At 54.3% G+C, this 25,360-nt stretch overlaps 1 protein-coding gene across 4 annotated transcripts in view; it reads left to right on the plus strand.

The window, feature by feature from the left end:
* Positions 1–691: 691 nt before the first annotated feature.
* Positions 692–25,360, plus strand: part of TMCC2 (transmembrane and coiled-coil domain family 2) — a 38,050-nt gene continuing 13,381 nt past the window's right edge. The window contains exons 1-3 of one of the 4 annotated variants that reach the window (XM_032878432.1): positions 692–986; positions 1,079–1,436; positions 13,019–13,549. In XM_032878432.1, coding sequence (XP_032734323.1) covers positions 1,218–1,436; positions 13,019–13,549 — 750 coding nt within the window. In that variant the 5' untranslated portion in view covers positions 692–986; positions 1,079–1,217. Of the gene's footprint in view, positions 1,437–2,031; positions 2,488–13,018; positions 13,550–24,796; positions 24,965–25,360 lie in introns of those variants that run through there. The other 3 variants (XM_032878431.1, XM_032878433.1, XM_032878436.1) reach the window with 3 other exon arrangements.

A 25,360-nucleotide genomic window follows, 5' to 3' on the forward strand; every position in this document is an offset into this window, starting at 1 on the left:
TTATGTTAACTAATTCAGTACTTTCTAATTTCTGAGCATAAAGCTAAAACTCCTATGAGATAGCTACTTAAAGTGGAAGGAGGGGTGAAGGGACAGAAGAGCAGCCCCTCCCTCCACATTTGCAGCTCTGAATGTGGGCATGGGTGTGTGCTGCAGACCACGCATCCTAGAGGGGATCAGTATCTCCCTCGCTGAAGGGCTCTACACACGTAATGTGCAAAGTTAGAGCAAAACGCACCGATGAGAAACATTCCTATCTCGCCCCCTCCCTGCCAAATAGAACGAGTGGGTGGGGGAACTCCCAAGAGAGCCTTTTCTGGGAGGGTCCCTCCGGCTCCTGCCAAGAGCGCGTCTGGGGTGGCGCGCCGCCCCGCCTCTGCTCCGCAGCCCGCTCTCTGCAATGCCAAAACGCAGCAGCAGAGCCCTCCCGATCCCTCCTGGGGGACCGCGCGGTGCAACCAACCCTAAAGACGTGGCCGCGCGACGCCCCCTCAGCCCTCCGGGCTTCCCATTGGCCCGTTGCCGTTGTCACTCGCTCCTTGCCTCGCCTTCCCCCTCGCGGGAGGAGGCAGCGGGCGGGGTAGGTTGCGCGCTCACCGCTGGCTGGGGCCGCGGTCGCGGCTTTGCAGCAAGCGGCGCGGCGGGCGGGGAGCGGGGCGCGCGGCCGGGGAGGGGGCCGGGCGCGCTGCGGGCTGCGCGGCCGGCCCATGTGGGGCGGGGGCCGGCGGCGGGGCCGGAGGGGCGCAGCAGCCCGCGCCGAGGGCGGCCGCCGAAGACCTGCCCGGCGGGCTGCGCGGTGCCCTGCCTCGCCCAGCAGCCCGGCCCGCCGGGAGGGATGCGCCGTGCCGCCCAGCTCCCCTCCGCCCTGCCCGCGCCCTGGAGCAGAAAGTTTGGGGGGCCGGGGGCTGTCTTCCTCCTCCCGCTCCAATGACTGCCCAAGGACTCCTGCCGCCCAGCCTCGACTGTGACCTGCCTCCGCTCCCCAGGTCGGAATGAACTATTCCAGGCTGTAACCAAGGCTCCGTGTCCTCGCCCCTCCCTCACCCTCCTTTTAAAAAGATTTATTTTTTAATTCAAGAAATTGTGACCCGCCGACTCCCTCTCCTCGTTGCTAATTGAGACCCCCGGGCCTCGTCTTCTGAGTGTAAGAGGGGGTGCGGTCTCCCCCAAGACGGCGCGCTGGAAGGGGAGAGTCCCCTTGCCGACCCACGGCCACCATGAAGAGGTGCAAATCGGACGAGCCGCAGCAACAGCCGGGCGAGGAGGATGGAGCTGGGCTGGAAGATGCCGCCGGCCCCCTGCCGGGCGCGGACCTCCGGCCTGGGGAGGCCGCGGGTGCTAACTCCGCGGGCGGGCCAACTTCAGACGCGGGCGCGGCCGTGGCCGCGGCCGCGACGCCCAACCCGGGGCCCCGAAGCAAGCCTCCTGATTTAAAGGTGAGCGCAGACCATCCCCCGGCAAGCCCAGCCGGCGACTTAGCTTTCCCCGCCCCACGCAGAAGTGCTTGCCCAGGATGAAAGTGATGGGGAAGCCAGGCAAAGGTCAGAGAGGATGTTCGGCCAGAACCCTGGGCTGGACGTCAGGTACCATTGGTGCCTCCGTCTTTCAGCTCCGTTTCAGGCCTCTGTGTTTGTTCTCATTTATTCAGCAGACGTTCTAGTGACTCACCCACCCGAGATGGTTTGAATAATGTGTGTGAAGTGCTGTTCGCAGACAAAGGGCTGGAGAAATCCAAGATGCTAACTAAAAAGTTGACATCACTTTCCCTCCTGTAAGATGGCAGGGGAAGAAAATTGCAACGTGGGAGGCCGAGCAGAGGACCATCCCTTTCCTTTGCTGCATTAGTTTCCTCCTTTTGGGACCTTCCTGGATGAAGCTCAGTTTGTCCATCTGTGAAAGGGGAGTGTGGATTTCTTGCCGTTAGGTGGAGCCAGAGGTTAAGCTAGTGCTTGGAGATCCCTGCCTGCCGGCTGAACCAACCCCCAGGGTGGAGAACTGACAGGTGGCCAAGCGGTACTTGGGCTGGTTTGGGGCACACATGCTGAACCGGCAGTTAGAACCAGAATCCGGAAGAGCCGATCACATGCAGCTGGGAGCCCTTTATTTTCCTGGCCCGCGGTTGCCGAGACAATGATCGCGCTATGTTGAATATGTCTCTCTATTAATTAAAACGGCAGCGGGGATAAATAATGCACCTTTGCGGGAGCTGCTACAGGGATTGCAGGCTCAGGATTTGCGAGCCGGCTCACCACGGGGCTGAACGAGATGTCAGCCCAAGGAAGGAACTTAGATGCCTTGGAGATTGATGCCTCCGGGGAGATATTCTCCAGAGGGGGTACAAGGTCTGGGCTAGGGGAGCCAGAGGACTCCATTATGTTAAATAAAGCCTGTATCCTATGGCAGCAGCCACTAAAGAGCTTACCAGAATAAGCCAATGACATTCCTCGTTTGGCCTGAGCAGCTCAGAGTCAGGAAGTCCGAGCGCAGGTGAGTGGGCTCTTACCTGTGTGTGTTACCTGTCTGTGTGCCTCGGGGAGGGCTAGGAAGGGAGACAGCTAGCTCCTTGCGTGTACTTCCAAAAAACTGGTAGTTGTGGGAGTGTGACCTCTGGGGCTGCGGCTGCCCTTTTCAGAGGTTGGGGGCAAGCCTTATGTCCATGAGCCTGCAGAGGCTTGTGCTGTGAGTCAGGCCCAAGGAGTCCCTGGTGCCTGTCCCAGCTGTCACCTGTGAGCCCACCCTGTGTGGTTCCTATTTTCAGTGAGATGATGAACAGAAATGGGTCCCCTTAGTGTGGATGTGGAAAGGAGGGGAGCCGCCTTCTGCAGCCTTCGGCTTCCAGCCTCATTCTGGGCCCATCCAAGATGAGTCTGGCGAGTAAATCTTGATTCTATGGCCAGATGGGACCCTTGCCCTAAGTTGATGAGAAGCTGCCTTGGAAACTCCCCCAGTCTCCAGCTCAGGCCGGCAGTGCAAACTGCCAGCTCCATTCATTTCCTTTGGTTGCCTACAGGAGCGAAGGTGGGCTGGTGGTGGTGTGGGGGCTGCGGTGTCTTTGTCTCTGGATAATGCTGCCTTAAGAAGCTCGTTCATCTCCACCCTCCTATATCATCTCTCTCTTTTCTTCATCTTTTCTTTTTCTTTCTTTTTTTTTTTTTTTTTTTTTGTGACACCTTCACTGTGGCTGGGGCAGACACAGCAGCAACTCCACACCTGATATTAACTGCTGAACTTCCCTGAAGCAGAATTGAGATTCGATGTGAGAACAGGAGCCTCACTCCCCTACCCGAAACATCTCACTGAGGTAGATCACAGCCATGTGGACCCAGGCACAAGGAGCAGAAAACAGAGCTGCTGCAGGCTTAGTGGGAGCGTGGGGTGACAAGCAGGGCCTTTTCCTGTTTATCTCTGTCTGCTTTATCAAAACATGTTTACAAGGTAGGGACTTTGGAACCAGATAGGAACTTGGGGGCCCTCGGAATTTGATTTGCTGTGTGATCTCAGGCAAATCACTCAACTTTTCTGAGCTCTTTTCTGGAAAAAAGGAATAAGGATATTGAAGTGTGTCCAAACTTGGTTTCCAGTGCTGGAAAAGTTGGTTTGGTGGCACAGTTTTCCGATGAGGGAAAAATTCCGTGACTGGCTCTAGCATGAGATAGAAGCAGGCTTGTTTTGGATTTGCTGGTGGTACCGGAAAGGGGCAAGTTTCATTTTTTTGGTAACACCCCTTTGTCCTGTACCTGGGTTTGGCCTAGGAAGATCAGCAGCTCTGCTTTGGTTTTCATTTTAAACTTGGGAGGTAGGAACTTTGGGTCCTTTGGTCCCAGTTCTGTTTTCTTGTGACAACTCCAGGCATTGCGATCGATTAAATGCACTGGAGGAAATGATCTTGAGGAAGGGGCAAAAAAAAAATCAGAGGCTTTGTCTGAACTACCTCCAATGGCAATTGGGGCAGGGGGTGTTTTAGTCTTTGCCAAAGAGATCTGAATGCCCAAGCTAGTAGCAGCCACAGGTTCCAGGGGCCCCTTTGGCCTCTCTCCGCGGCCCTTCGGTGTTATGGAGTGTATTACTCTGCACTGGAAATTTCTGCTACAGGGGTCAGGGGTCATGATTATGGGGTGGGAGGGCCAGTGAAAAGAAGGAAAAATAGTTACACGACAATCTTAAAGGAGCGATTATATAATTGTTACTGGAAAATCACCTGAAAAGGGACATTGCCTCACAGGAGGCTCATGGGGGTACTCGGGGACCTTCTTCGCTGCTCCACACACTTGAGGTGACACCCCCTGCAACATAAAGCCACAATCCAGAGTCCCACTGCCCAGCCCCTTGTGGCCTGGGAGTCCTGTTTCACCACTCGGGTTCATGTATTTGTTCTCATCATGGGCTGCTGCAAATTCCCTGCTAGTTGGGAGGACAGGCCAGGATAGCTGGTAACGGAGAGAGCTGGCGGACCCAAAGGACCCCGGAATTTTCCAGCGGGATAACCCAGCTCCAGCAGGAATGGGAGTGGGGAGGAGCTGAGGGAAAACTGCAGAAAGAGACGTGGAGTGCACATTCCTGTTAACAATACAGCATGTGATGGCTCTTGCTGAGGCCTGAGATGAGTGGCTGAGCCTAAGAGTCAGCTGGTTCTGTCCCTGAGTTCTAGAATCCTCAAGACAAGGAGGAAATCACTAGCCTCGGCACCTCTCCCACCCCTTCTGCAGCCAGAGAAATCAAGCCCTTCCCAAAAGGAAGACTCTGGGTGTGCTGGCCAGAGTCCTTCCCCTGATGTTCTTTTCCCCTCACCAAAGCCCCTTTGAATAATTTCCCCAGGGATTTCTGGGCACTATTCATCATTTTCCCAGAGGAAAAAAGGGGTGCCCTGAGGTCCGTTACTACAGTCCTAGTTCTAAGTACTTTTGACTCAAGGCTCCTGTGGGTTCCAGCTCATGTTCTCTCATTATCACGATGCCCCGACCTTCCTGCCTGTTCGCAGTGAAGATGAGAAAAAGCAAGGAGAAGCCGACTAGCTGCGGGGCACGTCCCAGCCAGAGGTCGTGTGGTTCTCCTCTCTGGCTCACCGCCTTTTCTGGCGAGCACAGGTGCATGAGCCCCTCACGAATGGTCCGTGTTCCTTCAGCACTCCTGTAGACCCCGTCCGTGGGAAGGGGACAGGAGTCAGCAGATGCTGAGCAACCTCCCTGGGAAAGGCGCTGTTCTAACTGTGATGTAGGGCATGTCCTGGAAAGTGTCTGAGAACATACATGTGCAGTTTACAACAAAACAGACGCCCCATCTACCTACCACCCATGTCAAGAAAGAACATTGATATTCCCAAAAGCCCTGCTCGTTTTTCTATTGTTGTAGTTGTTTAATTTTTTTTTTTTTTTTTTTTTTTTTTTAAGTAAGCTCTACACCCAACGTGGGTCTTGAATTCATGACCCCAAGTTCAAGAATTGCGTGTTTTCCTGACTGAGCCAGCCAGGTGCCCCTTATTTGTTTTTGTGGTTTTTTTTTTTGTTTTTTGTTTTTTTTTTAAGGCAATGTCTCTTGATCCAACTGACGGGTTTCCGTGTCTCCACTTCTTTAGTGGAGGAGAAGATAAGCTGCTTCACGGGAACGTGGGTGGGATGAAGGTGTGTGTGCACTCTGGGGGTCTAGTGGAGGGTTCTGGGGTTAGAGGGGACTCTATGTGGTCTCCCAGTTCTGCTTTAAAGGCGATATGTTCAGGCGGGACGAGAGGCTGGGATGATTTCTTCAGGGAAGTAGGATTGCTGTAGACCTCGGATCAGGGGAAGGGGAAATCTGTTCTTTGGTAACAGGCAGTAAGTAGTTGGGCTTCCAGGTAAGCTCCCAGTCTACAGGACGAACTACTTGCCGGAAAATCATCCATCAGAGGACATGTACACTTAGGGGTGCTTTGAGCATCATTCGATGGAGTCAGAAACACATGGGGTTGATCAGAAGAGATGGGATGAGAGCAGGATATTTTTTAAAAAGATTTTATTTGTTTGAGAGAGAGAGAGAGAGAGAGCGCCCGCGCGCATGTGTGGATGGAGGAGCAGAGGGAGAGCGACAGGCGGACTCTGTGCTGAGCAGGGGGCCTGACCCGGGGCTTGATCCCACGACCCTGAGATCATGACCTGAGCTGAAATTAGGAGTCGGAGACTTGACTGACTGAGCCACCCAGGTGTCCCTAGAGCAAGATATTAAAGAGAGAGTGGAATGTTAATGACCAAATAAGAGAGGGGCTTCCTAAATGGATACAGTGGGACAGCACGTGCCAGGGGCTTTGTGGGTCCAGGGTCCTCTGTTGTCCCAGCCCTGTAAATAGTCAGGGATGGTGGAGGGGTGGCAGGAATGCTGAGGTCACCTGGTGTTCACCGCACCTGCAGCGAATGCGCCGAGGGCAGGGGGTCCTGAGGCCCGAGGCTGCTCCACTTCCACCCCCTCTGCCTTCAGTAATATTCGGAGCACCCTGTATGTGGGCTCCGGGAGAATCGGTGACCGATGGCAAAGCATGTGGCAAAGGCAGCTCCCTGTTCCCCTGCCACATCTCGGGTTCTAGAAGAATTCGCAGCTGCCCTCGTGGTTCTCACGGGAACTATCTTGCAGGCTCAGTATTTACAGATTGTGCTGCTTTTTGTGTATCTAACGGTTCTTAGCAGCCAATCCCATGAACAGCCCTGTCTCCCTCTCCCTCAAAAAGGAATTGAAACATCAGATAAGACCTGAATTTTGGATGTAAGTTTAAAAAAAAAAAAAGCGTGGGTTTTAGGAGCTGGGGAAGAAAATCTCTCAGTGGTTCTGGAGCTTACAATTCCTCTCTGTCTTACTCTGTCCTCTGAGAAATGGCCTCTTCCTTTAAAATCCTCACAGACCAGGAGGGTGCGTTCTTAGAAGGAGGCCAGGGCTGGACAAGGCCCACCTTGATCAACCCAGCACTGAAGCCTCTCTCTGTGTTAAGAAGTTAGAACAAAGCGGTTGAGGGATGGCAGGTGTGTTTTGTGGTTGTGGGAGAAGAGCAAGATTTGACTTTTCCTCTCTCTCATTCTTTCTCTCTCAAATAAATAAATAAAATATAAAAAAAAAAGATAAGGCTTTGAACAGTAGCAGGAGGGATCTGGGATAGACACGAGAGAAAGCTGCCTGCCTGAGCATTTTATAACTTTGCAAAAGGTTGTTGTCGAAGGATTAAGTCCTTTGTAAGAGGGTTTTGTAGACTTGGATGGTTTCTGGTCAGAAAATATATTATGATGCAGCAATCGCCAGGTAATATTAGGGACACGAAGATACAGATGGCAGAGCTTGTGTCCTCCATTCGCTCATATGGAGGAGTCTGGCCATAAGCAGGTGGAAAGTCGGCTAACAGGTTTGAGGGAGCGCCGGGAGCCAGGTCATGGGCACGTGATTAATTGCAAGGGGAGCGGTGCGGATGATGAGCTCTCTGGATCTCCGAGCAAGGCGGTGAGACCGGTCGGGGATGGCTTCACGGAGGGGGCAGGCAGGGAGGCAGGGGGAGGACCACAAGAGGCACTCAGGTAACTCTTTAAATCTTCCGTGCTGGTATACGTTGAGTCGGTTCTGCCTAGAAACCCAGGGATGCGGCCACCTTCCCCGACTTGCCCTGGCACCAGGCAGAATTCTTAAAGCCATCAAGGAAGGAAGACTTAAAATAAAAATGGAGAATGGGGAAGTCCTGTGCCCCTGGATGGAGGTCTGTTTTTTTAAGTGTCAGCTGTGATGCTGGGGAAGAAATCAATGATTCGAAAATTCTTCCATCACAGTGTTTCTAACGGAAACCCCAGACAGTCCTGAACACTGGCAGCTCCTCGCTCTTCGGCATCATCCTCGTGGGTGCCGGACCTGGGGTCAGGGTTCCTCTCCTGCCCCAGCCCCAGGCTCCCCACCCAGAGCAGCTTCGGGGCAATTGGAGACTTCCGCAATCCACTTTGTATCCCGAGAGTAGGACTCTGTGGGTTTTGACAGCGATTAGCTCTTTAATGCTGGCCCTGTTTCCATAGAGACCCTATAAATAGAGGAACGTTGGCGACCTAGGCTTGCTAAGGCTCACGGTGACCCAGTCACCCCACTGAACCCTCACAGCCGACGCTGTGGTGGGGCAGAGGGAGTTCCGAACCCAGGTGGGAGGAAGGGATGTGCAGTGAGCTGTCAGGTTGGGGTAATTAGCTATAGGTTAGCGTGGCTTGTTAAGAGCCTCGCAGCTTTTCTGGGAGTTAGGAACACAGGGACCTGTAGGAATCAGAAGCCGCTTTGGGCTATTTTTAACCACATGGTACCAAAGACGCTGTATCCCGAGGCATTTTACTTTTGGCCTCATGCAGCTGGGTTGGCAAATTTTGGAGCACACTTCCCCTTTGGTGGACCCACACCCAGGGAGGAGAACGGATGAAGGCTGGCTGTTTAGAGACCACAGCCTTCTCTGGAAGGATCTTGCAGAAATCAGCCAGTTCACCCTTTCTTCCTGGGAGACGCATGGCATCCCAAGGGCAGGGGCTCCTCGCTGCCCTGAAAAATAGTCCCAGGGGAGGGGACAGCAAATGCCCCGGCCTTCTCCTCTCCTGGCTTTGGCACCTGCCCTGGGAAGCCATCCTTTCTGGCTAACTCCCGGCTTCCGGGCAGCTCTGGGACTGTCCGCCTTGTTTTGATACATCAGGCGAGCTCTGTTTATGTCTCACCCCTAACTCCGAAACATCTCAGCTCTCTTCTACTACATGGCTTCGTTTGGCCACCAAAATGGTTTCTGGCAGCTGGGGAAAAGCAAAAGTCAGCGTGGAAAAGCAAGTGACATTTAGTAGCTGGGACCTGTTAGAGCAGGTGGTGCTTTCTGCTGCGTTGGTGGCCAAGTTCCCTGAAGCTAGTCACCATGGTTTTCCTCATTTCCAAAACTTGCGGCTGGTTATGTGTATGTGCTGAGTTGTTGGGTTTGTTTTTGTTTTTTTGGGAGTTCTTTTTTTTTTGAACACTTACCATGTTATGTCAAAACTCCTCAACCGTCTCCTCTCTGACACCTACCTGCAGAGCACCCCACCCCCAGCTCCCGTGTTGCCCAGCTTTCTGGCCTAGCACTTTTTAAGGGAAAACCCCTTCATTTGGAGCAACACCCCTGTCCTGTTATTCTTGGACTCCTTTTTTGGTCTTTCCCCTCATGCCTACTGTAGACTTTTTAGCAGGCTCCTTGGTGCCCCTGGGGCAAAAGTCCTGCGGTCATCTGACTGCTACCTCTGGCTTTCCTTCAGCTGCAGAACAGATGGGGAAGGTGTGAACTGAAGGCCCATGGTTGTTAAAGCCCTTACCCACGTCCTACAATGTGACATGGGCAGATCGACCACTACAGTTGGGCGACCCATCGACCCTGGTCCAGGCATTTTGGGTTTGTTTTAAACCTGCCCGGGAGACTGTTCTGGGCTGTCTGTAAATACCGCCATCTGCTTTAGTCTTGGAATCGGTGTGGGAGCCAGCGAAGGTAAATTAGACTGGAGGTCAGAGGCTTGTCTGTGTAATTTGGAACGAGCAACTGCACGTGCTGAACCTCAGTTTTTTTATCTGCAAAACGGAGATGCTGACACTAGTTCCGTTCTCCCCTCCCGAGGTGAGGCTAGCCTCAGGTTAGAATGACTGTGTAAATTAGCGCTTTGCAAAATGCTGTGTGATTTTAAAATAAACTGACCAAGGATGTTAGGGTTCGAGGCAACAGGGCAGACAGTGGTGGCTGCTGGCCACAGCACCTCTACTCATGCCCCGGGGCCTAGAGGGGGAGGAGATGGCTCTGAGCTCTGGGACCTCTGGTGAAGTCTTTTGAGGGGAACTGAGCAGATCTAGAAGATGGGAGTTGGAGAAGCTAGGTCAGAAGTGGTCGGGAGAGGATAAAGAGACCTGGAACAGAATGCTAGAAGGACAATGTGGAATATGCAATGGGACTGTTTGGCAGGAGCGGCTGGGCCAGTGCCAGAGCCAGCTGGCCCCATCCGTGAGGCCTGGAGGGCGGTCTGGTATCAGCTTGGGCCTGGGGACAAAGGAGGGTCCTGGCTGTCCCTGCTCCGGAGGCCATAGGATCTGTCCATTTCCAAGTCGATGGCAGAGTATGCTCCCCAGTCTGTCTGCCCTGCACATGTTGGCTCTGCCCAAAGCAGGTGCCTCCTAGCCCTGCCTCAGGCTGGCCATGCAGGGATGGTTCCTCCCACGGGGGAGCCTGGTCGCCAAGGCTGTCCCAGCATTCAGTTCTTGAGGAGGAACGGCGGTAGCCTTCATTTCCTCATCGAAAAATGGAAATGTTGCTGCTGTTGCGTTTATTAGTGTCTGGGAAAAATCAAGTAAGATAATGGAGCAGGAAAAAAAAGGAAGTCATTGAAAACTGTGAACCGTGAGTCCATGGTGCGTGGCGCTGAGGTGACCCATCTGGTTTGTGGAATGGGTGATGGAAGGGCCCTGCCTACTTTGGGGATGGTTGGGAGACTCTGAAGAGGTCAAAAATGGAAATCCTAAACTCCACGAACAATCCAGAGGTGTAAAGAAACGGTAGGAGCTGGGTGAGCTCGTTCAGATCTGAATGTGGGTTTCCCCCACTGGTTTCTGTCTAAGGTTTTCTGCTCTGTTTGTTTCTAGAAAAAAAAGAAAATTCAGTCCATGTAACTCTTTGAGCTGTTTTTTTTTTTTTTTAAGATTTTATTTATTTATTTAAAAGAGAGCACCGGGTGGGGGGGGTGGTAGAGGGAGAGGGAGAAGCAGGCTCCCCACTGAGCAGGGAGCTCAGGACTCGATCCCAGGACCTTGGGATCATGACCTAAGCTGAAGGCAGACACTTCACCGACTGAGCCACCCAGGCGCCTCATCTCTTTGAACTGTTTTTTAAAAATGAGTTTGTTTCGGGGCGCCTGGGTGGCTCAGTGGGTTAAGCCGCTGCCTTCGGCTCAGGTCATGATCTCAGGGTCCTGGGATCGAGTCCCGCATCGGGCTCTCTGCTCAGCAGGGAGCCTGCTTCCCTCTCTCTCTCTCTGCCTGCCTCTCTGTCTACTTGTGATCTCTGTCTGTCAAATCAATAAATAAAAATCTTAAAAAAAAAAAAAATAAAAAAAAAATAAAAAATAAAAATGAGTTTGTTTCATGAGGTTATGTGTTGTTCCTCACAGACGAAGACCTGCTATGGCTCCCTGAGCCCCAGATGACCAGGTTCTGAGTTTCCCTCTTAGGAGCTACAGAGTGTGGGTTCTCCTCTGGTCTTGCACATCCCAATCCCCTCTTTGTTTCTGAAGCTCTCTGCCTGAGGCTTGGCCTGGCCAAATCAGCCAGCCCCCCGGCAGACGCTGTCTGGAATTAGACCACACGCTGTCTCGCCCCGGCCTGAGCTGTGCAGCCTGGGGGAGCAGCAGAGCGGAGAGGGAGGGCCAGGGCCGGAGCAGTCTGGGATCCGCGGCCTAAGTAGTTTGTGCCAATCTGAGGGAAAAGACACTCATTTAGAAACCACATTCTAAAGAAGTGGTCACCATTCCTGACTGCGTTACAAGACATGCCCATAGAAGTGAAGTTTATTATTATTTTTTATGTTTACCAGTTTATTATAAAAGGTATTATAAAGGATCCAGATGACTAGCCAGATGGAGAGGTACCAGGGATGGAGTATGGAAGGGTCCTGAGGGCAGGAGCTTCTGTCCTGGTGGAACTAGGGTGCACCACCCTCCCCCCAAGTGGATGTGTTCACCAACCTGGAAGCTCCAGTAAAGGTTATTTTATTGCCAAGTATATCAGAAATGAGACTCCATCCGTGGATCATGTGGTTCTTGATCTCTGGGCTGTGAGTTCAAGCCCCACACTGGGTCTAGAGATTATTTAAGTTAATACAGGATTTTAAAAAGAAGAATTAGGGGCGCCTGGGTGGCTCAGTGGGTTAAAGCCTCTGCCTTTGGCTCAGGTCATGATCCTGGGGTCCTGGGATCGAGCCCCACATGGGGCTCTCTGCTCAGCGGGGAGCCTGCTTCCCCCTCCCCCGCCTGCCTCTCTGTCTACTTGTGCTATCTGTCAAATAAATAAATAAAATCTTAAAAAAAATTAGAAGAGGAATTAGATTGGCTACAAATAACAGAAAATCGTGCTAGAGTTCCATAGACAAAGATAGGTTTATTGCTTTCATGCAGCCAGAATCCCAGGGTAGGCATTCACAACTGCTCTGGTGTTACCATGGGGCCGTCACGTTCCCAAGCCAGTCGTTCATGGCTCTCCTGTGTACGTGCAGCCCTGCATCATCATGCTGGTCATCTCGTGTTTGCAAAATGGCTGCTGCAGGTCCAGACATTACGTCTACATACCAGGAGGGAAGACGTAAGAAGGGTAAGGATCTTTATCAGGAAGGCGAGTGTTGCTAGAAAATGGTTTTCCATTGGCTAAAGCTGTCATGTGGCTACTCCTAGCTGCAAGGGCGTGTGATGGAGGAAGAATTTTCAGCAAAGTGCGCTGAGGCCAGGCAGTTTGATTGGTAAGAAAGGGAACAGATACGCAGTAAGCACTTAGCAGAGTCCACCGCAACAGTATGGTCCTGATTTTCCCAGGGAATGCTGGGACGAGGCCTCTCTAGAAATGGTGTCCTGGTGGTCTGCTGGAGACAGGGCGGCTTGAAAGAGAACCTAACTTAGAGGGAGGGAGGTACCAGAGGATGGGGGTGGGGGATCAATCCAGAGAGGTACAACCCCGGAAGCCAGGTGCTACTGGTGTGTGCCACCGAGCCGCGGACTAGCCACAGGATATCATACCTAGTCACCCTGAACCATGTATTGGTTGGGAATGTCCTGTGGGAGGTTGTGGGGGGTGCGTTTGGCACTAAAAGAGGACCGGGTCAGGGCTTACCACCTTCCTGCAAGGTGCCCTTTTAGACCCTTTGCAAGGATCTTCCAGATTCAGACAAATGTTGTAGGTCCGCTGGTCTCCCAAGAACAGACCCCACCCCCCACCCTAGCTCTGTCCTCACCCACTGGGCATTCCAGAGCTTTCCACTCACCACTGTTCTTCATCTCTCCCCCTTAAGAAAATCCAGCAGCTCTCGGAGGGCTCCATGTTTGGCCACGGCCTGAAACACCTGTTCCACAGCCGGCGCCGGTCCCGGGAAAGGGAGCACCAGACGTCTCAGGATTCCCAGCAGCAGCAGCAGGGCACGTCGGACCATGAGTCCCCGGACGAGAAGGAGCGCTCCCCGGAGATGCACCGCGTCTCCTACGCCATGTCCCTGCATGACCTGCCCGCGCGGCCCACCGCCTTCAACCGCGTGCTGCAGCAGATCCGCTCCCGGCCCTCGATCAAGCGGGGCGCCAGCCTGCACAGCAGCGGCGGGGGCGGCGGCGGGGGCGGCAGCCGGCGCACCAAGAGCAGCTCCCTGGAGCCCCAGCGTGGCAGCCCCCACCTGCTGCGCAAGGCCCCCCAGGACAGCAGCCTGGCCGCCATCCTGCACCAGCACCAGGGCCGCCCCCGCTCCTCCTCCACCACTGACACGGCCCTGCTGCTGGCTGACGGGGGCAACGTGTACCTGCTGGCCGAGGAGGCCGAGGGCGGCGGCGACAAGGTGAGGTGGGTCGGGGGGAGGGCGCTGAGCTGGGGGGCCCCGCCTGGCCGGTACCCAAACCTTGCTGCCCTCAGACCTCTCTGCTCTGATGCACGAGTCAGAGGTAGGACTGAGCCCAAAGCCAGAGATGATCCCCAAATGGCCCATTTCTGTCTGTTTCCACATTTTTCAAAAATTATAATTTGCTGCCGCTGATATTAATTCTGGCTTATTTACCTTAAACATGCTATGGGGAAGCGGTAGGTACAGTTGGTTAAGAGCACAGACCAGCACCAGCCCTGGCTTGGCCACTTGCTAGCTGCGCCAGTCACTTAACCTCTGTGTACCTCAGTTTCCCCAGTCGAACATGAGGCTGATAACAGTAGAGTTGCTGTATAATTGCATGGGTTCATATTTGTATAAATACTTGGCATGAAGCCCAGCACAGTATCATTTTTATTATTATTACCAACCAAAGAAGATAAGAGAGGAATCCATGAAGGGTTATTTGGTAAGGAGAGCATCTAGTTTGACACTTCCCAAATTTCTGTCTTCGTTCCTTTATTCACATGACAAGTACTTATTGAACACTTGTTAAGTGCTGTAACGGTGGATGAGATGAAGGTGCTGTGTTCACGTAACTTTCTGAGCAAGGGGAGGGAGATGGGTGGATGGACGGAATCGGGTGATAAGGTTGTGGTAGAGGCTATGGAGGCTTTGGGGGGTTCAGGGGGAGGGGAGAGCCATTGGCAAAGACTTCTGGAGGAAGCCATTGAGTTGAATCTTGAAGGAGTATAATTTAGCCAGGAAAGAATGAGGGGGAGGGGAAGGGGGGGTACAGCATGCACAGAAACCGGCTAGTGGTGCAGGGGGCTCTAGGCTCCACTGTGGTCGGAGCATCCAGCTCTGTCAGGGGCTGACAGGTAGGCAGAGCCCAGATCACAAGGGCAGTGTGAAACCATCCATGGGTGTTAGGCGGGAAGCCAGGGAGAGGCGGTCTCTCTGGACCTCAGTGTTGGACTGGGAAGTTAGACTGGGAAGGGGCAGGCTTGGAGTCAAGGAAACTGTTTTTGGAGCTACTAGAGGAGTCGAGGCTGAAGTTAGGATGGAAAGGAGACAAATTCAGAAGGCATTTAGAAGTTGGAATCAATAGAGTGAGAAAATAGAGAGGAAGACGAAGGAAAGGAAAGAGAAGAGGATGATTCCAGGGTTTCTGACTTACCAGCTTGAGGGAGGGGACATCCTCCAGTTGAGGAAACATGGGAGTAGGAATAGGTTTTGAAGGCAAGTCATGAGTTCACTTTTGGGCATGTGAGTTACAGGTGCCCTTTGGAGCCGTCCAACTAAAGAACTCCAGCCGGTAGTCAGGTTCATGGGGGAGAGGTCTGGTCTTGGGCTGGCACTCTGGGAGTCAGCACTGGGCTTGAACTCACGGCATGTGTTGAATGAGTGGGAGGCCAAGGACAGATCCGACATACAAAGGACAGAACAGCCAGACATGTAGGCATCATCCTGGAGAGACATGATGCCGAAGCAAAAGGAGAAAGGAGTTTATAGGAGGAGGGAAGTACTCAACAGGGCGAAATGTAGCAGGAGGGACAGGTCACATCAGGGATCAGAAATGTACACAGGCAGTCGTAAGCAGTGGGGGTCATTGGTAACCAGCAAGAAACCTGTTTCAGTGGGTCGAGGAGATGGTGGCAGTGGGGGCAACTCATGTCGCTCCTCTGGGAGAAAGGATGGTAGACACAGGGTTGAGGCACTTTGGGTTTTGTTGGTTTTTAATTTTTTTAATTTTTTATTTTTCTTTATTTTTATTTTTTAAAGATTTTATTTATTTATTTGACAGAGATCCCAAGTAGGCAGAGAGGCAGGCAGAGAGAGAGGAGGAAGCAGGCTCCCCGCTGAGCAGAGAGCCCGATGTGGGGCTCCATCCCAGGACCCTGGGATCATGACCTGAGCCGAAGGCAGAGGCTTTAACCCACTGAGTCACCCAGGCGCCCTTGTTGGTTTTTTAAAGATGGGTGGGGAGAGTTGTGGATCACCAAGGGCCTTGCCAGCAAGGTAAAAGGACTTCTGACTTTTTTCCCCAAGTGAGATGGGAAGTCATTAAAAGGTTTTTGCACAGATAACATGACACCTTTTAAGAAGATTGCTGTGGGGGTGCCTTGGGTGGCTCAGTCGGTTAGGCGGCTCCCTTTGGCTCAGGTCATGATCCTGGGATCAAGCCCTGTGTCGGGCTCCCTGCTCAGTGGGGAACTTGCTTCTTCTCCCTCTGCTGCTCCCCCTGCTTCGTGAAGCTAGTGAAATCCCCCACCCCACCCCAGGCATGAGCTGGCTGCGGCTTGCAGTTGGGTGGGTGTGGTAGAGGTGGGGAAAAGGGGCTGGATCCTAGATTTGCTTTTGAGCTCAAGCTCCATCCGTCTCTGATGGACACAGAGCTTGACAGAAAGGAAGCAGGCAAAGACGGCACACGGGTTTTTGGCCTGGCAGCTGGAAAGAAGAAATTGCCATTGATTGAGTTGGGAAAATAGGCAAAAGGAACATATATCCGGCGGGGTCCGTGGGGGCAGAAATCGGAGCGAGGTTTTGGACGGGTTGTGTTTGAGACGGCCTCCGACATCCACGTGGAAATGCCAAAGAGGCCGTCCAGTGTGTGAGTGTGGAGTCTTGGGGAGAGACCCAGGCTGGAGGCGTGCATTTGGGAATCGTTCGTGTATAGACAGGATTTAAAACGACGGCACTGGACCATTTGCAGGCATCGTTCCAGCTGTGGAGAGTGTGTTCCAAGAGTGAGCTCTGCGTGTCGGCTGAAACGCCTTGTGGAGTGGGGACCCGGAGGGGCCCGGCGGAGCGAACGCAGTTAGGAGCTTGCAATGAGCAGCCGGGCCCGCGTCTCTCTGCTATGTCAGTGAAAGCACTTCACAGAGCAGATTAGAGCAATCCCGGCAAGCGAGGGTCCCTGGGACCACAGCTGCCTTCTGAGGAGGGAGAATGTGAACCTGGTTATTCTCCCGCTGCCTGAGCAGACGGAGCGGGTGGGCAGCGGTCCCGTTAGAAGTTGGTGGTGAAGGCTTGTTGATATTTGCTGACTGGGGGTGCAGGGGGCTTGGAGGCAGGTGCGTCCGCTGCGGAGCTTCTCCCCAGGCTTTTGCCTGTGGCTGCTGCTTGGGCTTTACACTGCCCCCGAGACGGCCGGGCTTCTCTTCTTGCTGTCGGCGGAAGACTGGGGCTGGACACTGTTGGGCGAGCTGCCGGGAAGGACGGTTCTCTGGGTTCAGCGTGGTCACGGGGGAGGAAATGGTTCCTGGGATTGTCTTCTATCCCTATTTAGAACTTACAGCTTTCCCAAACTCTGCCATGTTATTGCCTGCTTGATGACATCCCCGTGAAGCTGGCAGGGCGGGCACTGTCTCCGTTTTCCAGCTGAAGAGTTGGGCCTAGAGGAATCAGGACACTGCTTGCCTGAGGACACGCGGCCACTTCCCGGCAGAGAGGAGACCGGATCCCGCATTCTAGAACATTTGCCAGATCGGACAGACATGAAGTCATTACAAGCGCTAAGGGCTGTTTTATGCGGTATCCACAGGGTGCGGGTTTGCCGCGGCTCAAGCAGGCGACATTATGGCTTCGTTGCCATTCCCCCTTCTGTGACCCAGCTTTCCTGCCCTGTAACTGTCCCACCAGGGATACGCGAGGCCCTGGGGGGCTCCTGAGGAGGAAAGGGGTCCTCTAGCCATCAGGAAAGCCTCCATCAGCTGACTCCCCAAGACCCAGAGGCCATTGGTCGGGGTGAGATGTGCTGCTGGTTCCATCCCAGTCTCTGGGCATGAATAGAAGGTATTCTTCTCTCTAGTAAACACAGCTCCCCACATGCTCTCTGCAAGCTCGCTGGTGATTACTAGCATCTATTTTTAATTCATAAGCCTCCCCCACTACCCACACCCCTTGCCATTGTTTGGAACTCACCAGCTGGCTTTCGGACCAGCGCGGCCCTGGCGGGGGTTGAGTTACTGGAACAGCCCAGGGGCAGCTCTGGCTCCTCAGCTGTCATGGGGAGGCTCGCCCAGCCCCCACCCAAAGAGAGCAGGGGGGCCCCCGAGAACAGCAGGGGTGCAGCAGGGGGACAAGACAGGGGCTCAGAGTCCTGGGAAACCACTCAGCCTTGGTGACCTCATCGGGCTGTCGTTCCTTCCAGATCCAGTGAGCTGTTTTTGACATCGTGCCTTAAATGATTTCCCCTTAAAAGCAAAAACAAATGCCCATCCCTGCCCCAGACCCTGCTTCCTACCCTTTTTGGAGCCACAAGCAGGATAGCTTCTCTCTCTGCCCGATGGCTGGAAAGCAGAAAAAAATTGTCACCCCTTGTTGGAGCACTGGCAGGTGCAGAGAGAATGCAGGTGACATCTGGGTTCTTTGTCTGTGCATAGCGCCGCCTTAGCCTCTGGGATTCCTGGGCCCCCAGGCCTCGGCAGGAAAGACTGGGTGCAGGTGCCATGGAGTTGAGCCGGCCGGATCCCTGGCAGATGAGTTCGCTCGCTCTCCCTCCCTCCCTCTCTCTCTCTCTCTCTTTTTGCTGAGCAGCAGTTCCTAGAAAATGTGTACTCTCAGAGAAACCTAGTAACTCTTCCTGTCCCGCCTTCATTTCCTGCTCCCAGCCTTTCAGGGAGTGGATTAGCCCCTGCGGGGGTCAGAGGCTTCTATTCCCTTTTCCTCGTTTCTTCCGCATCTGGTTTGGTCACTGCTTCCCTCTTGGCCTTAATCAAAACGTTCCCCCAGCTGTTGCCATGCGTCCCATACCCCTTCTGGGCTTCTGTGAGGTGCTCAGGGCCAGAGGGTCTCAGGAGAGGGAGAGTGTGGGAACCTGGGTTTATGGCCAGCGCTGCCAGGTGGGCCCCCGGCCTTGCTTTGGCTGCCCGTCCGTCCCCTTCTGGGTGGTGTGGTTGGTGCACTCTGAGGACGAGGAGGGGTATGAGTCGGGAGCCTGGAGCCCACACAGGGAGTCTGGATAGCCTTAGGAGACCAGTGTGGAGCCTTTTGGTGACAGGTCTGCTGCCCCTGCTGAGCCAGGAGGGGCGGGGTGGGGGAGGCAGGTCCACACGGTGAGGTGCAGAGAGCGGAGGGATCATGTCATGACTGGATACTTCCTGTGGCCTCGGGGAGGTCTTATCTCCAGGCTCCAGGCTGGGCAACCAGTGGTGTTCAGCTCATCACCCGAACCAGAGCGGACTCTGGACATCCCGTTCCTCAGTAGACTCCACCAGACTTACTTGACAACAAGATTTCTTCTCCGCCCTGGGAGCACCCCTGTTTACACCAAGGGATGGCACGTGAGGGGCCACCCTTAGCCCTAGGCACTTGCCAAGAAGGCCGATGTTGGCAGGTGCCGAGGGGCCCTCGTTTGTTTCTGTCTAAGAGCCTGCCGGGGCAGAGGGGGTGGGGCTGCTCTGCCGAGAGCGGGTTTTCAAACTGTGGCCCCGCGACAGCTGGGAGAGGCCAGACCATTTGTCTGTGGGGCCTCCGCATATGTCTGAGCTCGTAGGCCGGATAACATGGGAGGCCGAAGGGGCCCTGCTCTAGGGTCAGCTGGGTCCCTTGGCCCGTCCGCACAGACACATCCACCTTCAGAGCCATGTGGCAGTCCGCCTGCTCAGGCGTTCCTGCACACGCTCGGGTCTGTGCCAGCCGGAGCTCACTCCCAGCTGCTGGAGAGGACCGCTACCTACTCTGCTCCCCGCTGCCACCCGTCCCGTCCCCTCTTCCCTTCTCCTCTTCTCTGCATGGAAAGGCTCCTCGGGTGGAGGGAGAACAGCGGCAGCCAGCCCAGTGGCCTCCGAAGGGACTCCGGAGGCCGTGCCCAGGCTGCCAGCTGCTCGCCAGGCTAAGGCGGGCCAGCGCTGTGATGTGCCGTGAACCTTTGTTCCCTGTCTCAGTGATTCAAAGACCCTGTTTGCCAGGGTCCTTCGGGCACCACACAGCAGTCTGTCTTGTGGTACCTGACAAATCAAGGGGTTCTTCTCTTAGTTCGAGTTCTTCATGTTCAGGTGAAGCCCTTTGCCTGGTAGGGGTCCTGTCCAAGCAGGGGAGGGGCTAGAAGGTGACGACCCTCCCCCTTACCTAAAGCTCTGACTCAGAGATCACGAGCCACAGCCTTCTCTTTTTGAATAGGATCGTGGGCTCAGTTCGTTGTCCTAGGAGGCACCTGGCTGCTAGAATTCGCCTTTATTCATCTATTCCCCACTGACATCCATGACTTTCCTTCAAGTTGGAAGGTCCCACTCTTCTCCAGATTAGCCCTGGCTTCTGGAAGTACGGAATTCCGGGGGTGGGTGGAGAAATTAGATCATGTCCAAGTTACCTACTAAGACCCAGGGTCTTGCATCTTCAACGCTCTTATGTCTTAGCCCAGCCTCTTCCCTCAGGACCCTCAGACCCCCTCAGGTGCCCCCCCCAGCGGAAGGTGGGCCCAAGGCTTGGGTGCGAGCCCCACGCCGAGCCGGTAACAGCAGCAGCAGCAGGAGCTCTCTCTCTCGTCCGGTTCCAGACGCAAGGAGCCGGCGCTGGCAATGCGGGCGTGGGTCATGGGAGCTGGCGCAGGTCTCCACGGTCCCCGTGTGCATTCCTCCCCGGATCAACCACATCCCTGAGATGCGAAACGTGACCCTGGTCCCCTCTGGCGCCAAATGAGGCAATGGAAATATAGTAGCGCTAACCTGATCCCCTCTCTTGCCTCTTCTTTCTTCTCACAGGCAGTCTGGACTTTCTCTGTTTATACCCTGCAGGGCAGAGGGCTCTGAAACAGGAGCAGGGGTGAATACATAACCCCTACTGCATTCCCGCTGGGCTCCGGGGACTAAGGGCTCCCCTGCCCTGCAGTGTGGGGGCTGCAGGCAGTGAGCGATGTTTCTGGAAACAGTAGCTTTTTCCAACCTTCCTCTCTCTCTGCCAGGTGCTGGGATGTCTGACTGTTTTTGCCTCCTCCTCACCCCCTCAGTCCCCATTTCCCTCATCTTCCAGGCTGACTCTTGTGCTTCTGCTTCTTTTGTCCTCTTAGACCTTCACCTCAGTCTGGTTTTGGGGAATTCTCACAGCATCCTTTCCGCCTCTCCAGAGAGCCCACTCCTGGGACCCCGGAGCCGGGCCAGGATCCAGGGCTGGTGAATAATAGAGCAGCGTGCTCGACAGAAGCTCAGGCAGATCCAAAGCGATACCGTGACCTCCTTCCGGTGGCTGGAAAGACAAGCTCTCTGTAATCTTAACTTCATTATATAAGGTTTCTTCACTGCCAGAGCAGGCAGCTTCAGACCCACATGCGATCTGGGCCCCATGTCTGAGTCCTGGCTTCTCCGGGGGGCAGGCCCCTAGGACTCGCCGCCCGAGTCCCTCTGAGCCCAGCTGGCTTCGGCACGTGGTGGAGCAGCATGTCACGGCTTCCAGAACACTGTCGCTTCCCTTTCTCATTTAATCAGGGCAGCTCGTGGGACGAGAGGAGCCCTGGAGTCGGCAGGACGCCCCAGGAGTTCTGCATTTCAGTCCTATGCTTTCAGAAAGGAATCATTCCGAATTCTTCTTGGCAGATGGAGTGGGGGTGTGAGGGCAAGTGATCTGCTTTCCTAAAAACTGTCCAAAAAGAAGATGCTGCATCTTCTCTGGGTCACTTTGTCCCAGACCTATCCCCAGTGTCCCCACTGCCCAGGAGAGGGAGTGGCTATGAAACGGTCATCTTTTTCTACCCACCTGACACCAATTTTGATTTTCCTAAAAGTGACCAAGGGAAGTGGCCTCCTACCTGCTTTTTTTGCTCATGGGGCCCAGCCTCTCCCCTCAACCCCCACTCCTTAGAAACTTGCCCGCCTTGGTTGCGATAGTTGGTCCTGAAGACTAAAACTTCCTCCCCTCCTGCCTTCCCGGGGGTGGGGGGTGGGTGGAAATGCAGGGCTCTTTGTCATTGCTTGAGTTTCTAGGAAAATGTACCTTCTGGTAGGGTCGACAAGTGAGTATTAGGGGATGGCCTCAGAATGCTGACCCCTTCCCCAAGCCCCATTTCTAAGAGGTGAGTGGTAGAGAAGCAGCAGCCTCCCACGGAGGGGGGGGACCGTAACTGAGATTTTCACAGCGTACCTGGAACCTGATTATTTTGAAGATCTCACCTTCTATTCTGAGCCACTCAATGTAGCTGTCTTTAGCTCCTAAAGCTGATGATTTCTCAGGTTTCCCATCCTTCGGAATACAGGGTTTGTGCTTTTTTTTTTTTTCCTCCAAGAGAAAGAAGAGTAAGTAGGAAGATAAAAGGGGAGGGGCTTAAGAATCATAAGAACGGCCAAGGAAGAGAGCAGAAAAGTGTGGTGCAGAGTGTTAGAGAAAGAAGGGGCCTAGCTTAAGAATTCTGAGGGGAGTCTGAACAGAGGGGAGCTCAGCAGTGGAGAGCCCGGGGCCCTGCTGGTCCAGTGCAGGAGCCGGGCTCCCACCCAGTGTCCCGGGGTCCAGTGTCCCCTCCTGGGATGCCACCGGCCCATCTGTCACCCCAGACTCAGGCTAACTGGGAAGGTGGAGAGTGTGCCCAGAGACACCTGTCCCGGCCCAGCTGCCTGGGCTCGTGTGCGGGAGCCACAGGGACTGCCCTGTCTTGGCCGACCTAGGGCCTGCGTCCCGGCCAGCCAGAGGGCTCCCGGGCTGGGCAGGACCTACCAGCAAGTGCACGTGGTGACATTCACCCAGGAGCACCTTCTCTTTGCAGAAGGAGGTTGCTCTGGGGTTCGTGTCCTTTCCAAGCCCAGTGCTTGAGTGCCCACTGCGGCCCTCCCACACCTGCCTACCCCTCTCCACTTGGCTTCAGGTGGCAGCTGCTTTTCTGGCTCTTCCTGTCCCAGGCCCCGTCTCCCAGGTACCGCGTTGAGTGACGATGCGGTGTGTGTGCGTGTGCAAGGACATACACGTGGGGCGAGGGAGCCTCAGCCTTCATCATCTTGCGCAGTAAAACCTACAGTGTGCCAGGCGTGTCCCCTTTGAGCTTGGCTGCAGCCTGGGGAGTTGATCATATGTACCATTTTGCAGCCAGGAAAACTGAGGCTTGGGGATGGAGAGCTTCTGGGGCGGGGCTCATTCACCCTCTCCTTCCGCCTCCAGATGCCCCCTCCCCGGTCTCATTCCTGAAGGCCTCTGGGCTCGTGCTTTAGGGGTCCCGCTGCCTTCTCCTGGGCTGGTGAAGGAGCAGGTGTAGGCCCCGTGGAGGCCGCATCGCTAGCGAGCCGAGCCACGGGCAGAGGATTTAGGGCAGCCTTCGGGCTCCATGCCCTCTGCTGTGCCTCTGGAAGGCTCAGGCAGCCCTCACCGAGCCCAGCCTTGGCAAGTCTTCCTGGGATGCATTTCCCTTCAGCCTCCCAGCCTCCCCTACTCTTCACACATCCTTCCCATTGGCCTCGGGGACACTGAGCCTCAGGACCTATGCGGACTTGACCGAGGTCCCAGAGCGAGTGTGGAACTCAGACCCAAATCCAGGGCTCACATCCCCTCTCCTACCACCTCACCACAACGCCTCGGGCTCCCTGCTCCCGCCCCTGGGGCCGGAAGTTCTGTGTCCTTGGCAGGTCTGGGAACATTTCCTACGTCTAAAGACAAGAACAGACTCTAGAGGAAAAGGGATCTCTCTTCCTCTGGCTTGCCTGGCAGCCCTCCCCCTGATTCCTGTTTGTTCTTTTCTCTTAGCAGACTGTTGGTTCACCCCTGCGCTCCACCCACCTTTGCCCTGCTGTTCAGTTATGGTGTGGACGGGTGGGCTGTCCTCTGAGCCAAGGAGCTGAACCCTCCCAGGAGGGAGACGGCGGAGGCCTGTGGACGGTGACTCTCCTTATGTCATCTTGGTGGTGCAGTGTGTTGCAGGAACCTCTTTCGGTTACTTCAAAGCCTTCACGATCCTGGGCAGTCCGAGTAGTGAGAGCTCATGAGAGAGTCCCAGAGCTTAGCTTTCCCAGCCCCTTCCCGGCTCTGGACTCTTGCAGGCATGGCCTTTTTCTGCTCTGCTTGTAGGGAAAGGTTATAAATCTTAGCTTGGTGGAGCCTAGAAAGGAGGGAGGCAGGGGAGAGGTGAGTGGTGGTTGTTTTTTTTTTTTTAATTGTTCCATTTATTGAACAAATATTTTTTGAAGCACTTCTAGGCATTATGCTGAATTTGACTTGACACATAATATACAAAAATAAGACCTTTAAAATGATGGCTTTTTTTTTATTGGTTGTGGATGTTTTCCAACCAAAATTTCTTAAGTAGTTAGTTAGAAAACACTTTTGCAGGGGAATCTGGCTGGCTCGGTCAGTGGAGCGTGCAACTCTTGATCTCAGGGCTGTGAGTCTGAGCCCCACGTTGGGTGTAGAGATGATTTAAAAACAAGATCTTACAAGAAACCACACACTTTTGCAGTGAGAAATACTGGGGGAAAAAAAATCAGTAAGAGCTGGTCTGGATTTAGAAAAAGTAAAGTCTTTTGATGACCATTTTGAAGTAGCCAAAAGGTTCTTGTCTAGAATGCATTAAGAGTAAGTGCAAAAACAGCTTTTGAAAATTGTGGTCCCCAAACACTTTGCTGTAGATATTATTTTATAGGATTGTCATGAGTGTTGGAAGGAGAGGGATGTCTTTGTACGGACGCTGTGTGTGGCCGCGTCCGACAGAGCCACAGAAGATGGGCTGTGTCTGTTGCAGCTTGATGAGCTAAGTCATTCGGTCATTCTGCCTATGGAGGGAGGGGCAGTGCTATGCTGGGCACAGCGAGGGGCTCGGATATATTGAAGATGTGATTCATGCCTTCCTAGGGGAAGTAAGACCTAAGCCTATTTAGACATAACCATTACGCAAGGGGAACGATGAACAATGCCAGAGCATAAAGTAAAGATCCAATACAGTGGGAGGGGGATCGTTTGCAGACATCAGAAGCTGCTGGAGGTGTTTCCCAATTGCACCCAGCTGAGCTGGCCTCCAGAAATTGGGACCTGTGTGATGGGCTTTTGCTAGTTTCCTGTCGTCACAAACTCCCAAGTCATCCGCCACCATTAACGTTTGTAGGTTGCACGAGCCCAGGGTGTGGGGATTTCTGGTCTTGGTGTTTTTGGCTGCGTGCCCTGGCATTGGGCCCCAGAGATAGGCCCTGGGCTCTCCTTATCTCTTTGCACCTTCTTGGGACCACCCTATCACGTGTGGACCCTTAGTATTAAAGCCCTGAGTCCCTCGGCTGGGTCAAGTGGGTGCAAGATCCGTGCCCTTGGTGATTCTGCTTCGGAAGCCTCCCTGAGACACCCAGCCCGGCCCTGAACGCCGCAGGCCACCCTGTCCGCCAGCTCGCGGCGCGCTCGCCTCAACCGTGGCCCTCTGGCCCCCTCTGCTGGCCACTCACAGGATTTCCTGCTGGGAGTGTCAAGATGAAGTCCAAGGAGGGAGGGACTGCTGTGAGTTTGCCCTCTGTGTTTGATGTTAGGTGTTTTTGCCTGAGCCATGCTGGGGGTGTTGGGGTGGAGTTGGGAGGAGAGCAGGGAAAGGGGAGCAGAAGCCAGTGGAGAAGTCGTTGCGGTGGTGTCCGAGCAGAGTGGATTTGTGGAGGAAAATCGGAGAGCAGAGGAGTCCCGCGGGTGAGGCTGGCTGGGTCCTGACTCCGGCAGGGAGCGCTCAGGTAGGGAGGGTGCCTCGGGGTGATGGTGCCGGAAGCCAGTGGGCAGGGCAGCAGGGGTAGGGGGCTCCAGGCTGAGCTGGCTATGTTAGGATCTGACAGGGAAACCCCTCCAGGCTCCAGCCTTTCTGGCTTTCGAGACCTTTCCATCTTGGAAGTCTGGCTAGGAGCCCTAGTT

The sequence above is a fragment of the Lontra canadensis genome, unplaced genomic scaffold (assembly GCF_010015895.1).
Source record: "Lontra canadensis isolate GAN:19392208 unplaced genomic scaffold, GSC_riverotter_1.0 scaffold63, whole genome shotgun sequence".
NCBI lineage: Eukaryota > Metazoa > Chordata > Mammalia > Carnivora > Mustelidae > Lontra > Lontra canadensis.